The 16,731-nt window shown below is 39.2% G+C and overlaps 1 protein-coding gene across 1 annotated transcript; it reads right to left on the bottom strand.

The window, feature by feature from the left end:
• Positions 1–1,017: 1,017 nt before the first annotated feature.
• LOC114242654 (xaa-Pro aminopeptidase 3) lies at positions 1,018–10,812 on the bottom strand. Its single transcript, XM_028173904.2, has 11 exons — positions 10,650–10,812; positions 9,727–9,995; positions 9,080–9,229; positions 8,502–8,638; positions 8,286–8,391; positions 7,540–7,675; positions 6,564–6,734; positions 5,156–5,262; positions 3,673–3,810; positions 3,066–3,186; positions 1,018–2,218 (listed from the first exon to the last, which is right to left on the bottom strand). The coding sequence occupies exons 1-11, from the start codon at positions 10,681–10,683 to the stop codon at positions 2,049–2,051; spliced, it is 1,539 nt and encodes a 512-aa protein (XP_028029705.2). The 5' UTR covers positions 10,684–10,812; the 3' UTR covers positions 1,018–2,048.
• Between the last annotated feature and the right edge of the window lie 5,919 nt (positions 10,813–16,731).

Consider the following 16,731-nt stretch of genomic DNA (forward strand, 5'->3'; position numbering starts at 1 on the left):
AATGTTTTTAATTTTACTGTAATGAAATATAGTTATCTTCACTAAATATAACTTATTATTAGAAGAAATTCTCGAATATTTGCATGTAGGGTACATGTACTCTTCATAAATGTATCCCAATTTTCTGGAGGTAAAAAATTATCAAGTAAATTGTATTTTGTAAATCTAATATCAACACAAATGTAAAAGTTCCTTTACTGTACATTCCCTGAATTAACAAATACAACTAACAAATGTTGTGGTAATTTTATTTATCGGCCATTTACATATATCTATTTGTTATCTGGGTCTAGTGGAGTCAATATAACTCACTGTTCATGTTACATTGTCGTTGAATACTTCTCTCAGACGATGGAGAGAAACCGGCCGATATATTAAAATAATCATATTTTTAGTCTTAAGTTATTAAAATTATTTTTTTATTTAATTTTGAATGTGTTTTATTTATTAATCGATATCTTCTCAGTGAGTCTCGTTTCCGATCCGGTGGTAGATTCTGTGAAGCACGGCTATTGCTAGGGCCAGTCTTAGCAACGTCGCGTCGTCAGGTTTGAGCCCGTGAGCTCACCTACTAGTTAAAGTTACGATGACATAGCCTCTCAAGGCTATGGGCTTATCAGCTTAGGTAGGAAAAAAAAAGTTAATCGATTCCACATCCGATTTAGTAATTTCGGAGTTAAAAGCGGATTAAAAGTTCCTCTGTGTTGCTTTCGCATCCACAATAATGAAGGGCTTGAAATGGACGATAGATTCAGTGAAGCACTACTTATTTCTAGGGCTAGTGTTAGCAAATTCTCTCAGGAGAGCCCGTGAGTTCACCTACCCGTCCGGGCGTAGCTGGAATAGCCTCTTAGGCTAGTAAAGATTAGGTAGGAAAAAATAATAATTGAAAAAAAATAAAAAAACTGTAGCCTCGCAAATGATATTTTAATGTATCGATGATGATCACATTTTCCATCGGAATTATACCAATAGGGTTTTTTATATTGTTATATACAATTAACAAATGAAACAAGGTTTCTTCTGTACAAACAAATGGTTTAATAAAAAAAAATGAATCGGAATTTTGATCTGAGATGTGTCAAAACATCAACATTTCCTCATGAAAAAACTAATCTTTGGGCGATGGAGTGCATTTTGAATAAATAATAAATATCGTAAATCTTTATATTGTTTCTGAATAATTTTATATGAATAAATAAATATTTATCACTAACTTTTTGGAAAACCTTCACTTATAAATTGATTAACTGGTAATTGAATTACTCTTGTAATTCGACAAATTAAATTTACGTAATTTGAATAAGTAAAAAACATAAATAAGGTTATCAATTAATTATTATTAAAAAATACCAATACGTAGATCGTGTGTCTAGTTTGGCAATCGTGGTCTAATACTTTCCTTATTTTTTCTATTTTTATGATCATTAGTAGTGGCACCCTGCCACGCTTTGATGTGTGGATAATTGTGTGAAAAATATCAATGTCCTGGAAAAACTATTTGCGCGCCATCTGTCGTCGCTCACAGCGTGTTATAGCTGACGTCCCATTCTGATAAATGAGCTATAACATGGACATACATTACAATAAAATGGAACTAAATTAAAGGAACTATTAGTAAAATATGTCCGAAGTCATAATACTAGTAAAACACATATCGAATTCACACGCAATATAATGTTCTATTATCATTTTCTTGCAGTCTAAATTGTATACTTTTGTCGCATTTTGTCCAAAACGCGTGTTAGCTAGCCAATTTATTTATTTTTTATTTATTTATTGCTGAGGTGGGTGGACGAGCTGACAGCCCACCTGGTGTTAAGGGGTTACCGGAACCCATAGACATCTACAACGTAAATGCACCACCCACCTTGAGATATAAGTTCTAAGGTCTCAAGTATAGTTACAACGGCTGCACAACCCTTCAAACCGAAACGCATTACAGCTTCACGGCAGAAATAGGCAGGGTGGCGGTACCTACCCGCGCGGACTCACTAGAGGTCCTACCACCAGTAAAAAACGTTACGTTAAGTTAATTTGTATGATCATCAGTAAGCCTGTTTCCCGACTATGGCTTCTATATCCTGCACCTCCTTGGCGCAGGAGTCGGTGAGCACCAGCGGGTCCCCGTCCGTGATGAGGACGTCGTCTTCTATACGGATACCCAGGCCGCGGAACTCCTCCGGCACCCGGGTGTCGTCCGTCCGGATATAGATACCTGTGCACAGTGACGCCGGCCTTAAGCAATCACTCCCAAACGCTACGTCTGGTTTAATTGAGGACATGAGTGACATGTGTGATAGTAGCTCCGGTAATCAACAAATTAAAGACGGTTAGCGTGCTATGGACATGTGATGCGATGAGAGAAGATGCGTGTGACTAGGAGATGTATGGAAACGGTAGTGCAAGGTCGAGGGGGAAGAGGTCGACCGAAGAAGACATGGATGGAGTGTGTGAATGACGATATGAGAGAGTGTTGAGACGACGGCTGATAGAAGAGAATGCAAGAGAAAAATTAGTTGTGCCGACCCCACCTAGTGGAATAAGGTGGAGAAAAAGAAGAGTGCAAGTAACAAAAGTTTGTTGCCCGTTTTCCCAAAATTAACAAATTTTTATCATATTCCCTTCATCCACACATGTCTTTAATAAAATGAATACCCGCGTTTTTAGACTAGTGTGCTTAGTGCGAGTTTATTAACGTTCTCGATAGCGTGACAGTTAATTCAAATTTGCCTCTCTTCCTTTTGCCAGACACTTTCCAGGTCAGTGCTCTCTTTGATAGGTGGGTATAGGACTTCCTCAATATGTGAGCAATCCAATGCCACTTCCGCGTAAGGATCTCCTTCTCCATTGGTGTCGTTATTAATTACAAAAAAAATCTTGGTTATGAAATATCCGCCCGACTGTACCATGCGCAAGTTTGTACCGACGGCTACATTCAGGGCGGTCATAAAGATTGGCGAGTACTATAGGAACAAAAAAAGGGTGTGTCAATAAGCAGTAGGTACAGAGAAGAGAGGAGTGAGGAGAAAAGAAGAGAAGAAGAGAGAGAAAGAGTACCGTACCGGGCTCGACAGTGACGATCATGTTGGTGAGCACGGGCGTGGCGCGGCGGACCAGCGGCGCGTCGTGCACGTCCAGTCCCAGGTGGTGGGACACGTGGTGCGGGCACAGGCTGTAAGCCATCTGGACACGCGCGACAATACTCTACATCAAACGCTTTAAGGTCTCGCGCCCGTGCATGATATCGAGGGGTAAAAGGCTAAAGGACTATCCTGGTGGTAGGACCTCTTGTGAATGCGCACAGGTAGGTAACACCGCCCTACCTATTTCTGCCGTGAAGCAGTAATGCGTTTCGGCTTGAAGTGTGGGGCAGCCGTTGTAATTATACTGAGACTTTAGAACTTATATCTCAAGGTGGGTGACGCATTTACGTTGTAGATGTCTATGAGCTCCACGAACCACTTAACACCAAGTGGGCGGTGAGCTCGTCTACCCATCTAAGAAATAAAAAAATAGAAAAACCTATTTCATCCGCAGTAACTCCCCGGACAGAGCACGAAAAGGTCGAAACTGGAATGATTTTGTAATTTTTCTCCCAAAACGAATTACACGAAGTTTATCATAATCACAACTAGTTCTTATATATATAGACAGTAGAGTCCACAGTACCGAGATCAATTCGTGCCCGTCGATGTTCTTGGGCAGTATCCCCTCCTGCTGCAGCTGCGTGCCCAGCAGCCGGCACATGCTGTCGAACAGCTGGTCCAGCGCGGGCCGGTGCTCCCCCAGGATCTCTATTAAACGTTTCTGTAAAAAAGCATTTTTTCATTATTAAGCCTCGTGCACAATAAATGCCTTATTCCATAAGTGTTAAGTTTAACATTCTATTACAAAACGAGTTTGAGATTGAGGTTATAACCAAAATTAATTATTTTTTTTTTTGAATTTTATGGCCTGGTCACTAGACATTTAAGCCAAAACTAAAACTAACATTTAAGTATGGAGGGTAGAGGTAAGGAGAACCATCTCAGTATATTAAAAAGTGTCCACTGAAGGACAGCAAATTAAGATGGCGCTATAGTAGCAAGTGGAAAGATTTAAAAAACAGCGCCATAAGCTGTTACACTCCTGGTATATTCCGATTTGCACTGCGAGCACTCTAAAGTGTGACGTCAAATTAGTATACTGCCAAGCCGTTCCTTTGCAGTACAGTATACTGTCATCGACGTTGTCATGGCGGTGTTTTCACTTCAGCAAAAAATCTTGTTTAAATTTACTTATATTTGAAAATAGAATATTCAAGTTATTGTCAGTTTAATTAATCGCTAAAAGTAAGTATATGTTTAGTAAAAGAAAATATTGTTTTTCAAGAAATTTAATCTATAATACCTTAATAACCGTATTATTGAAATGAGGTTATGCACGGTAAAAGTGCTGAAGTGAAGATTTATGAAATCATGTATCATTCATCATCATGTATCATCAATCATTCCTTAAGTTACTTCGACTGTATACTGTCAGTCCTTAACGTAGGTAACGAATAGCAGTGAGAGCACTGAACAGTGCTCGCCGTGTAAATCGGAACATAGCCTTCACTGCAATCCAGCACACTTCACTCAGTTTAAAACTTCTATATTCATACTATTTCCCCTTGCTACACTAGCGCTAATTCGGTGAGTTTTCGAACTATAATTTGCTGTTTACAGATGGACAATTTTTCAACTTGTCCCCTATACAAGGTGGTGCTCCTTACCTCTACCCTCCATACATTTAAGACGTACACAGAGTGTATAAAAATATGGGCTAGAGTGTTTGATGCATAAAGCCAACGATGACGTCAGTTGAGCACAAACAAAGGTCAAACATATTTAATCTAATATTAATTTTCATAATAATGATCAAGCAATAAAACAATTGAAAAATTAAAAAAAAGCTCAACGCACATTCTAGGTTGATATGTTACGCGACATTGGTACGACCGGGAACCAAAGTTTACAGATCCAACTATAGATCATCTGAATGCAGTCAAGCATCAGGATCGCATCACGAAATTTTCTCATCCTTAGAATAAGAATCTGTGACTACTTCGCGGCAGAAATAGGCATAATAGCGGTGTGAGCTTCTGACAAAAATAAAAAAGTTGTAAAGCTACCTGCACGGCGAGCACCAGCTCGTACAGGATCCTCTGGTGGCGCGTGAAGAGTCCGGAGACCGGCCACGTGCGGGAGATGTCAGAGTTGTACAACCAACGCTGACAGCCTGCGATTTAAGAATCTTCCGATAAGATGCGAGGGAAATCGAGATCTAATCGAAATTTCTAGGCAGCGGCTTGGCTCTGCTTCTGGCATTGCTGAAGTCCATGGGCGACGGTAACCACTCACCATCAGGTGGGTCGTATGCTCGTCTGGCTACAAGGGCGATAAAAAAAAAGATAAATTAATTACAGAGTCTAAAAACACTGATATATGGAACACGCAATGTAACACAAAAATTGCTGACAGACAATCAAAACTCTATTTTGAGACGGTAGACTCCGCGCGTCAGTTGACTTTTTATTGTAGTGCATTACGTGCAACGGGAAATAATTTCAAAATATAATTTATACCTCTGCTTTTTTAAAAATTTTTGTAGGTTAAATTCAAACACTATTGAATGGTTCAATGAACACTTTGTGTGGATGAAAAAATTAAGAAAAGAGATGGAAAAGAGCCAACCCTGAGTTTATTTCTGATTCTTCTTATCAGCACTCAAATTCTTTTTTACATTTGTTTTAAAGTGCATTTTGATTAATTTTTTTGGCTTCGGATGTGGTTTCCTTCCAAATCATTGCTACAGTTAACAATATATTATATAATACGTGAAGCAAAACCTTTGTACCCATTTCTCACAGGCATGCTTACTATTTGTTTATTGTCAAACATTTCTTATTGCGTATAGTCTGTGGTCAAATTGAGAATAGATTAAATATTGTTTGTCTTTATTAATATTTGTCTATAGTGAAGTAGTCGTGGCGAAATCTGTGATTAAAGAAGTATAATACTCTTTGACAATAGAATTTCAATTAATTATAGTCGAATTTCGACTACTAGGGGACCACTGTTCCCTCTAATATTACAAGTGTTCCATCCGAACCCAGCGCCCTCGTGGCAGCCTAGGGCTCCGGAAACCAGCACGAGGTGCCCGTCGAACATGTGCCGCGATCCGCGGCGCCGTATGTAGTATTTTAACAAAATACCGTCTAATCACTTACCGGAACCGATGACCTCGTCGATTCACGCCGTATCACTTAGGGAGTAGGGTTTAGGACAGGAATGGATAAGGATTAGTGATAATGCAAGCCGTAGCGTAGACCGTCACACATGAGGGTACCGTCCCGTTCGAGAAGCAAGCCAAAGTGACAGATGTCAAATCGCGAAGGCACCGTCAAATCGCGACCCATGTTGCCGAGGTAAAAATTCAAATACCCACAGATTGGTTTCGAACAACAAGTATGGAAGTTTTTTTTTGAGTTTACGGCCTGGCATCTAGACAAGTATTGATGTTTAATTAATTGTTGTTACCAGAGTCGACGAGCAGCAGGTCCCCGTGGTTGAGCAGCTGGTTGTTGGCGACGTAGTGTATGTGGGCGGCGCGGGCGGCCCCCGCGACCACGGCCGGGAACGAACTGTGCTCCGCGCCACTCACGCGCCCGCTGTGCTCTAGCACCGAGCACACCGCGTGCTCCGATATACCTAACGAAAAATAAATAAATAAAATATACTTTTTTTATTGCTTAGATGGTTGGACGAACTCACAGCCCACCTGGTGTTAAGTGGTTACTGGAGCCCATAGACATCTACAACGTAAATGCGCCACCCACCTCGAGATATAAGTACTAAAGGTCTCAAGTATAGTTACAAAGGCTGCCCCACCCTTCAAACTGAAACGCATTGCTTACTACTTCACAGCTGAAATAGACAGGGTGGTGGTACCTACCCGTGCGGACTCACAAGAGGTCCTACCACCAGCAATTACGAAAATTATAATTTTGCGGGTTTGATTTTTACTACACAATGTTATTGCTTCACCGTGGAAGTCAATCGTGAACATTTGTTCAGTACGTATTTCATTAGAAAAATTGGTACCCGCCTGCGAGATTCCTTTATACCTTTATACCTTTTGTGAGTTCGCACGGGTAGGTACCATGGCCCTCCCTATTTCTGCCGTGAAGCAGTAATGCGTTTCGGTCTGAAGGGCGGGACAGTCGTACTGTTACAAGTGAGACCTTAGAACTCATGTCTCAAGATGGGTGGCGGTATTTACGTTGTAGACGTATATGGACTCCGCTCACAATACAATACCATGCAATTTGATACATAAATATTATGTTATAAAGCTCTTTTTTTTTTAAACATTAAGATTTTTTGTCTGCCCATAAAGAAAAAAAAACTTTAACTGAAGTCAATTCTTGAACAATAAACACTAATAAAACCTTCAATTAAATATTTACGATGCAAACTCTAAATGTAAGTGTATGCAAGAAATAAATGTGCTGACCGGGTTTGGTGCAGGCCATTGCTGTGTTAACGCTCTGTGACCCAATGTAGCACACCTCCTTCATCAGCTCCACTTCGGCTGGAGACTTGATCACCCTCATGAAGTGAAGCGTTCTTTGTGGATCTGCCAACGTCACCTGAACATATCGGGATACTCTGTGTTTATCGATCAATACTGGGAGATATGACCTAAAGGTTTAGATACCAGGCCATAAACTAAAAAAAAAAAAAAACTGTGATATAGGACATTTTGGCGGGAACGCGAGGAGTGAAGTTGTGTGATTGTTTTATTTTGTCTATTTGGTGTTTCTTCAGGTTTAGATATGTAATAACGGTGGTTTATTGACTGTTCAGTATCTGTGAAAGTGCACAAATGTGGGAAAATGAAACAAAGCCGCTGAACGTAACTTCTCGGGATCTTCCAAAAAATTCACTGAAAAAGTCTCAGTAAAAGACCGTTATTTTACTGAGATTATACTTCGTTCCATATCATCTCATCTCATTTCATCCCAGTTGATTAATGTCTCAAATTGATCATCTTCATTTCATTTTACTCCATATTATCATTTTTCATAAAAATAAGAATATATAATAAATTAAAATAAGACATGACTTAAAGGTCTTCTTAGTAACCAGGTCATAAAATCCCTTAAATAACTGGGAGATAGATAGGACAAAAAAAAGGAGAATTTCACTCACTTTCTCTTGTCGGCCAGTGTTTCCATTTACATAGTTGTCGGCCATTACCTGTGTTTCAGGACGTATCACGGAGCGTATCGTGCTGTGTATTTCAGGATTTGTAGGTGCTTCGTTGTGGTACCACAGGACAGAAGGTTTGGATGATGCCGCTAACCTGTAGAAAGACATCCCTTTATCATAATGAGTTCATAACAGAATGAAAATCCTATGCTGGACATCACTAACAGAATTTCTAATAAGAGTTAAAAAATTAAACATACATACTTATTGATGTATACACTAAAGCTGTCGACAGGTCTAGCTTCGTCCACAGCAAACAGCTGTGTGGCAGCCGTGCAGCCAGTTCGAGGACCCTCCCACAGTTCTGCATGACTGTCTTTCTCATGAACAAATAGTACACTCTGAAATAAAATAGAAAATTATACTTATCCAATAATATTCTTAATGATAAGAGGATCTGATGTACCAGAGGGAGGAACTTAGCTAAGTAGGCCTTTGTAAACTTACACCCGAGTCACAAGTACACTACATTTTCTCTCTGGAACATCATGGGTTAAACATTCCCAAAGGAGGTAATATTATTTGCTTGTTTCTGTCATGATTTGACAAGTGGGATAGTCATTATAAAATATAATTACACTTCTATTTTGGATCTTACAAGGAGTTGTGAGTTCACATTGTGATTTTTGTTATCTGTTAATAAATTTCTGTTGTAAACACAAGGTGAGTCATGAAGTTATTAGAAGTAAATCTAAACATATTCAATTTGTTCACTTTATTACATTTATGATTAAATAACAAGTAAGTGGTGAATGAGTAAAGAAAGAAATTCAGTCGAATACCTTAAAAGTGTCACTGTGTGCTGGCTTAATCATGACTAGTATAGCTGAAGGTTCTAAACATCCTGTAAGATAGAAAAAGTCCGAATTCTGTCTAAACACATAAGGTATTTTATCAGACATGAATTGTTTGCGGGCAGCTGGGATTACTACCTGAAAAGAGTTTATTATTTTAGGTTCCTTAGATTTTTAAAAGAAAATACATAGATAAATGTACGCAGATAGATGTTAAGAATAAAGTGCTACTATAAAGTGCATAAAGATTAGCAAGCATATATTTTCTGAATAACACTGTTTTTAGACTGAGTCCATATTCTTCATTCGTTCTGTTCTATCACTGATTCTATTCAATTAACTTTCTAGCCAATGGACACTATGCATCATCTAAAAGTTATAAATGGGAGTTCGCTTGCTGGGCAGTGACATACAATAAATCACGCACGGTTACATCCAGCTTTTGCTAATTGGCCATGGACTTCTTTTGACGCATTCCATTTGAATTTTAATAGTAAAAATAAGTTTTAGATAAGTCTAGTTATATAAACTTAAGTCACTTTTATATGACAGTTTATTTAAAAAAAATATACTATTCGTTATTGTTGTTTGTTACGTATTCCAGTTATGTTTTTAAAACAAAATTTAAAACTTACAATATGTGTTTTGTGCACATTTGGAGCTTCACTCACAAGTATGCTAATTAAAGTTTCTCTCCTCTCCGCATATTCTTTTTGTGTGATCCCGCAAGTAAGATGCCCCTGTTGGATCAAGTGCGGATGGGTGTGACAGGTTGCTTGGCCGAAGGTGCCTTGTGGTATAGAGAATGTAGATCTCTCTACCGCTCCAGGGGGGTGGTCAATTGTAGAAAGGCATCTAAGTTGATTTCTTATATGAGACTTAAGTAGTTTATGATGCTTTACAGCTGAAATAAAATGAAATACTTACAAATTATTAAAAGAATTTTACATTATTTAAATTACTAAATAGGCTATAATTGGATATCTTAGAAACATCAGAGGCAATGAAGCTAATAAATTAGTTTTTTAATAGCTTCATTCACGCCTAAATACAATGAGGGTACAAGATGCAGTACAGATCTACAATCCAGGTTTGTTCATCTAGTCATCAGTGACTGTCTACAGTAGACGGGAGACTGGTTCAGATCCTACTTAGAAGTTATTTGTTTGATGATGTCATTTGAAAGTTGGGACACATTTAGGACACATCTAATTGGATTGTTTGAAAACAGAATCGCATGGAGAAAAGATAAACGATATACTGTTTAAGTTTAAATATCTATCTCTTAGGTTTATGGCGTTTCCTTTTAGATTTCGCCAATGTCAAGTGTATATAATACTCTGCTTTCTATAGCGGGCTTCGTGAGCGAGCAAACTTATAACTAGACAAATAGGTGGATTTTTTTTTGAGCTATTTACAAAAATATATACCGCTCAAATTGTATCTATTAACTGTATTTATTTATAAATTGTAAAAATAAAAAAAAACAAATGGTATGTATATTGAGTAATAGATAGTTCAATGTTCACTAATTTATAACCCGTAAGCTATTATTTACCCAAAGATGGAAGTACTTTACGTAGTCGTTGCATTGTTTTAGTTCTTATAATAGCTTTAGTATTTATAAAAATGTGGTTTATATAAATAATTTATAAAGAACATGCTATAAAAAGTCTGTATTTACTTTTTACACCACTACAGAGTACTTTTTGGGAATGATTACAATGACTTGTACTATCTATGACAATGACATTAGCGAGTGTTGTTTAATCTACATTTAAATGATTTCTGCATCGATTGTGAGGACTTTTTGGCGGGAACGCGAGGAGTGAAGTTGTGTGATTTGTTTTATTTTGTTTATTTAGTGTTTCTTCGGGTTTAAATGTGTAATAATGGTGGTTTATAAACTGTTTAATATCTGTGAAAGTACACAAATGTGGAAAAATGAAACAAAGGCGCTGGACGTAACTGCTCGGGATCCTCCAAAAAGTCCACTGAAAAAATCTTAGTAAATGAACACCATTTTACTGAGATTATATTTCATCCCATTTCATTTCATTTAATTTCATCCCAGTTGATTAATGTCTCAAATTAGTCGTCTTCATTTCATTTCACTCCATAATATCATTTTTCATAAAAATATGATATAAATTAAAATAAGAAATGACTTAAAGGTCTCATTTACCAGGTCATAAAATCCCTTAAAAAAATGCATCGATTGTAAAATATGACCTAAAGGTCTCTGTCACCAGGTCATAAAATTAAAAGAAAAAAAATGCATCGATTGTGAGGACTTTTTGGCGGGAACACAAGGAGTGAAGTTGTGTGATTTGTTTTATTTTGTCTATTTAGAGCTTCTTCGGGTTTAAATGTGTAATAATGGTGGTTTATTAACTGTTTAATATCTGTGAAAGTGCACAAATGTGGGAAAATGAAACAAAGCCGCTAGACGTAACTTCTCGGGATCCTCCAAAAAGTCCACTGAAAAAGTCTCCGTAAAACACCATCATTTTACTGAGATTATATTTCATCCCATATCATCTCATCTCATTTCATTTAATTTCATTCCAGTTGATTAGTGTCTCAAATTAATCATCTTCATTCATTTCATTTCATTTCACTCTATATAATAATTTTTCATAAACGATACGTAAGTATCTTATGGAAGTGTCAAAACGCCACTTCGACAAAGCGGTGCAACACGAAAACCCTCTTATCGTGGCTGCTGCTAATTAATTACCTATCGGACCGCGACAGGGCAACGCAAAGCCACCGTCGCGGCGTCGGCCGTAACATGTCTTGTCGGATCCTCCAGATTCACTCTCGGTGCTTTTACCACTATCAAGCACTGGTCACTGTTCTCGTCGAACTCCTTGATTACGACGAAGAGTTCGGCGTGCGATCTAACAACTATCGTTACACAATTGAGATCTATGCCTCCAGTTTTAAGGTGGGTATATAATAGTTTAATTATAATATATAATAGTTTAATGGTGACAAGGGTCACGATAATGCATATTTATGGGGTCCAGTAGCCATTTAATAGCAGGACGTGGACGGTGAGTTCTTTCATCAATCTGTGATAAAGAAACCTCGCCACCATAGCACAATTCATTGCTAATTCTAAGGACCTCCGCGTTTCTATATTTGATCTTTTTTTTATTGCTTAGATGGGTGGACGAGCTCACAGCCCACCTGGTGTTAAGTGGTTACTGGAGCCCATAGACATCGACAACGTAAATGCGCCACCCACCTTGAGATATAAATTCTAAGGTCTCAAGTATAGTTACAACGGCTGCCCCACCCTTCAAACCGAAACGCATTACTGCTTCACGGCACAAATAGGCAGGGAGGTGGTACCTACCCGCGCGAACTCACATGAGGTCCTGCCACCAGTAACCGGGCTCATCCACTGCGTGGTCCAAAACTCATTTTTTGCTACGTACTATAGAACTCGGAAATGAGCGTATTAACCATTATGTATTTTTCTTTTCTAACGAGATTTTTAAAAGACTCCTTAGAAGCAGCGGATATACCCTTAGCATTAGATACTAATGTTTATGAGCGATGATGATCACTGATCTTCAGAAGGGCCTTATATGTTTACCTGCCATTTACGGCGATAAGTTAATATTCTCGATTTTTTTGTATTATAATATGTTTTTACGTACAGACTAGAACTAAACGGACAAATACGTAACCGAAGAATTTCCAAGAAAGTATTGTATGCTTATCTCGTGTCGTCGCGCGTCTATCGAGGTATTACAACCGCTTGGAGGAATATGACTTGTGGCAGATCTTGCCTCTGCCGTTACATTTTAGACCTCGCCAACTATTGGAAACATAACGGGGTCGTTCACCTTCTTCCGGAGTTTGAATTCGTGACAGATTTGTTTTAGCTATTTTTTCGAATATTCACACCACTGTCTGGAGTTTCAAGCTACAACGCAGTTCTTAACTAATTTAGTTCTTAGCGAATATATTTTTTGCCATTTAATGTAATCACTTGTGTAATTATTCTAAGTGTAATCAGTTAAAAAAAAAACTAGGTGTCATTTTTGGCGCGAAAGAGTCTCACTTTCTTGGTGAAAAGGTTTTGTAGAATTAAATTGATACTGCCACCTCATATGTCAAGCTAGGTAGTGGAATTCACGTTATGGCTGTGGATAAGGCTTACGGCCTGGCCACGGGGATCGGCGGTGCGAACAGCGAAGCGGTGGACGAGGCGACCATTCGCGCAGCACCGTTTGCAGGCCACGGGTACTCACATTCGCCGCCGCGACTAGTAAGGAAGTCCGACAGCGAAATGTCTATATCGAAATTATCTCGATATTGCTTACAAATTAATAGTATTTGGTTCAGGACCTATTATTTGGAAAATATTGTGAAGTACATGATTTGAATAAGAATCGGAGTATACCTATAGATGGAGAATTCCACAAGAAGTACGAGAAATACTTTGGGTGGCTAGACTTCCAAATAGCTGGTCTAGCTAATATTTCAGCTACATTTTTTTTTATTGCTTAGATGGGTGGATGAGCTCACAGCCCACCTTGTGTTAAGTGGTTACTGAAGCCCATAGACATCCACAACGTAAATGCGCCACCCACCTTGAGATATAAGTTCTAAGGTCTCAAGTATAGTTACAACGGCTGCCCCACACTTCAAACCGAAACGCATTACTACTTCACGGCAGACATAGGCAGGATGGTGGTACCCACCCGCGCGGACTCACAAGAGGTCCTACCAGCAGTAATTACGCAAATTATAATTTTGAGGGTTTCATTTTTATTACACGATGTTATTTCTTCACCGTGGAAATCAATCGTGAACATTAAAATTTGTTGAGTACGTATTTCATTACAAAAATTGGTACCCGCCTGATATTCGACTACCGGTGCATCGCTCAATACGATTGCACCGGACGTCTTATCCGTTAGGCCACGACGGCTTTAAAAATATAAAATAAAAAATATAAAAATTTCGGCGTTCATTTTTCGCGGCGAAAACAACTAAACTCATTTAATCACTGCACTATTCGCCGCGACTACCGCTCGACTCCGTGGCTTGCGCCGTCCATAATCATGCATTTGTTTTGCTCGCCCGCAGCATCGTAAGTCGCCCGCGCGATTCGCTCGGTACATTCCGCCGGTCGCTTCGCCGGTCGCCGGTGCGCGTGGCTTGTTAGGTACATTTCTATGCTCTTATTTTAGTCGCTAGACGCTTCGCCGTTCGCACCGCGCGAATATTCGTATCGGCGAATGTCCCGTGGCCAGGCTGTTAGGCTTACGGCCTGGCCACGGGGATCGGCGGTGCGAACAGCGAAGCGGTGGACGAGGCGACCATTCGCGCAGCACCGTTTGCAGGCCACGGGTACTCACGTTCGCCGCCGCGACTAGTAAGGAAGTCCGACAGCGAAATGTCTATATCGAAATTATCTCGATATTGCTTACAAATTAATAGTTTTTTGGTTCAGGACCTATTATTTGGAAAAGATTGTGAAGTACATGATTTGAATAAGAATCGGAGTGTACCTATAGATGGAGAATTCCATAAGAAGTACGAGAAATACTTTGGGTGGCTAGACTTCCAAATAGCTGGTCTAGCTAGTATTTCAGCAATTTTTTTTTTTATTGCTTAGATGGGTGGACGAGCTCACAGCCCACCTTGTGTTAAGTGGTTACTGGCCCATAGACATCCACAACGTAAATGCGCCACCCACCTTGAGATATAAGTTCTAAGGTCTCAAGTATAGTTATAATGGCTGCCTCACCCTTCAAACCGAAACGCATTACTACTTCACGGCAGAAATAGGCAGGGTGGTAGTACCCACCCGTGTGGACTCACAAGAGGTCCTACCACCAGTAATTACGCAAATTATAATTTTGAGGATTTCATTTTTATTACACGATGTTATTCCTTCACCGTGGAAATCAATCGTGAACATTTGTTGAGTACGTATTTCATTACAAAAATTGGTACCCGCCTGATATTCGAACACCGGTGCATCGCTCAACACGATTGCACCGGACGTCCGTTAGGCCACGACGACTTTAAAAATATAAAATAAAAAATAAATAAAAAATATAAAAATTTCGGTTTTAATTTTTCGCGGCGAAAACAACTAAACTCATTTAATCACTGTACTATTCGCCGCGACTACCGCTCGACTCCGTGGCTCGCGCCGTCCGTATTCATGCATTTGTTTTGCTCGCCCGCCGCATCGCGCGATTCGCTCGGTACATTTCGCCGGTCGCTTCGCCGGTCGCCCGTGCGCGTGGCTTGTTAGGTACATTTCTATGCTCTTATTTTAGTCGCTAGACGCTTCGCCGTTCGCACCGCGCGAATATTCGTATCGGCGAATGTCCCGTGGCCAGGCTGTTAGGCTACCGGCCATTACGTAGGGAAAATAGTATTAGATATTGGTTTTTTAAGCCTTATATTTTGTAATCAGCTATCGATTAATCCAACACTATAAAATGATTACAATTTAATTATAATTAAATATTGAATTTAAAGATTTTTTATAATTAAAGATTTAATATGTTAAAATAATACAATTATCGAATTGCCTTGTGGCATTATTGTTGGTGGGGGAAATACGTGTAGTGGGGATTCGTGTAGTGTGGGCGAAATTGTGAAGGGTTAAGAGAAAGAAGCGGGATTAAGAAATGTGTAAAAGACGAGCAAGGTTGGGTACATACTCTGTAGCGAGTACTTATATATAATATTGGGAACATAATGGTACGGAATTAGGTAAACTACAGGTATTTGTGTTTATCTTTTTCTTAATTACTGGTGGTAGGACCTCTTGTGACTCCGCACGGGTAGGTACCACCTCCCTGTCTATTTCTGCCGTGAAGCAGTAATGCGTTTCGGTTTAAAGGAATGGGGTAGCCGTTGTAACTATACTGAGACAGAGCTTATATCTCAAGGTGGGTGGCGTATTTACGTTGTAGATGTCTATGGGCTCCAGTAACCACTTAACACCAGGTGGGCTGTGAGCTCGTCCACCAATCTAAGCAATAAAAAATATATGGTGGAAGCATATTTTTACATATACATATATCGAGGAGTGAAAGGCTATTCGTTTGCGTAATACGCGACATTGATCTTTGTAATTACGAGGGCTGCACTAAAAGTATCGGGAATGGAATATTTCGACTGTTCCTGTCATATTAAAATCTTTTTAATTGAAAACTCCTTGGTTTTAAAATCGAATACCATTTATTTATTTAAAAAAAGATTCTCGGTCTTGTCACGAGGTTTTGTCAAACTTGTTTAGTCGTTGAGAAAATGGAATTGACTCGAGAAAATTCAAGAGCGATGATTTATTATGACTTTCGAAGTGGTTTAACACAAAAACAGTGTGTTGACCGGATGATTTCTGCATTTGGTGATGAAGCCCCATCCAAAACCACAATTTATCGCTGGTTTGCTGAGTTTCAACGTGGACGTGTCAAGCTCAGTGATGATCCCCGTCAAGGTCGTCCAAAAACTGCAGTCACCCAAGAAAACGTTGATGCTGTGCGTAAGCTGATTGAGGAAGATCTACATGTGACATACCGCGAAATTCAGGCAACTTTAGACATTGGCATGAGTCAAATACAAATAATCTTGCATGAACAATTAAGTGTAAA

The sequence above is a fragment of the Bombyx mandarina genome, chromosome 15 (genome assembly GCF_030267445.1).
Source record: "Bombyx mandarina strain Sakado chromosome 15, ASM3026744v2".
Taxonomy (NCBI): Eukaryota; Metazoa; Arthropoda; class Insecta; order Lepidoptera; family Bombycidae; genus Bombyx; species Bombyx mandarina.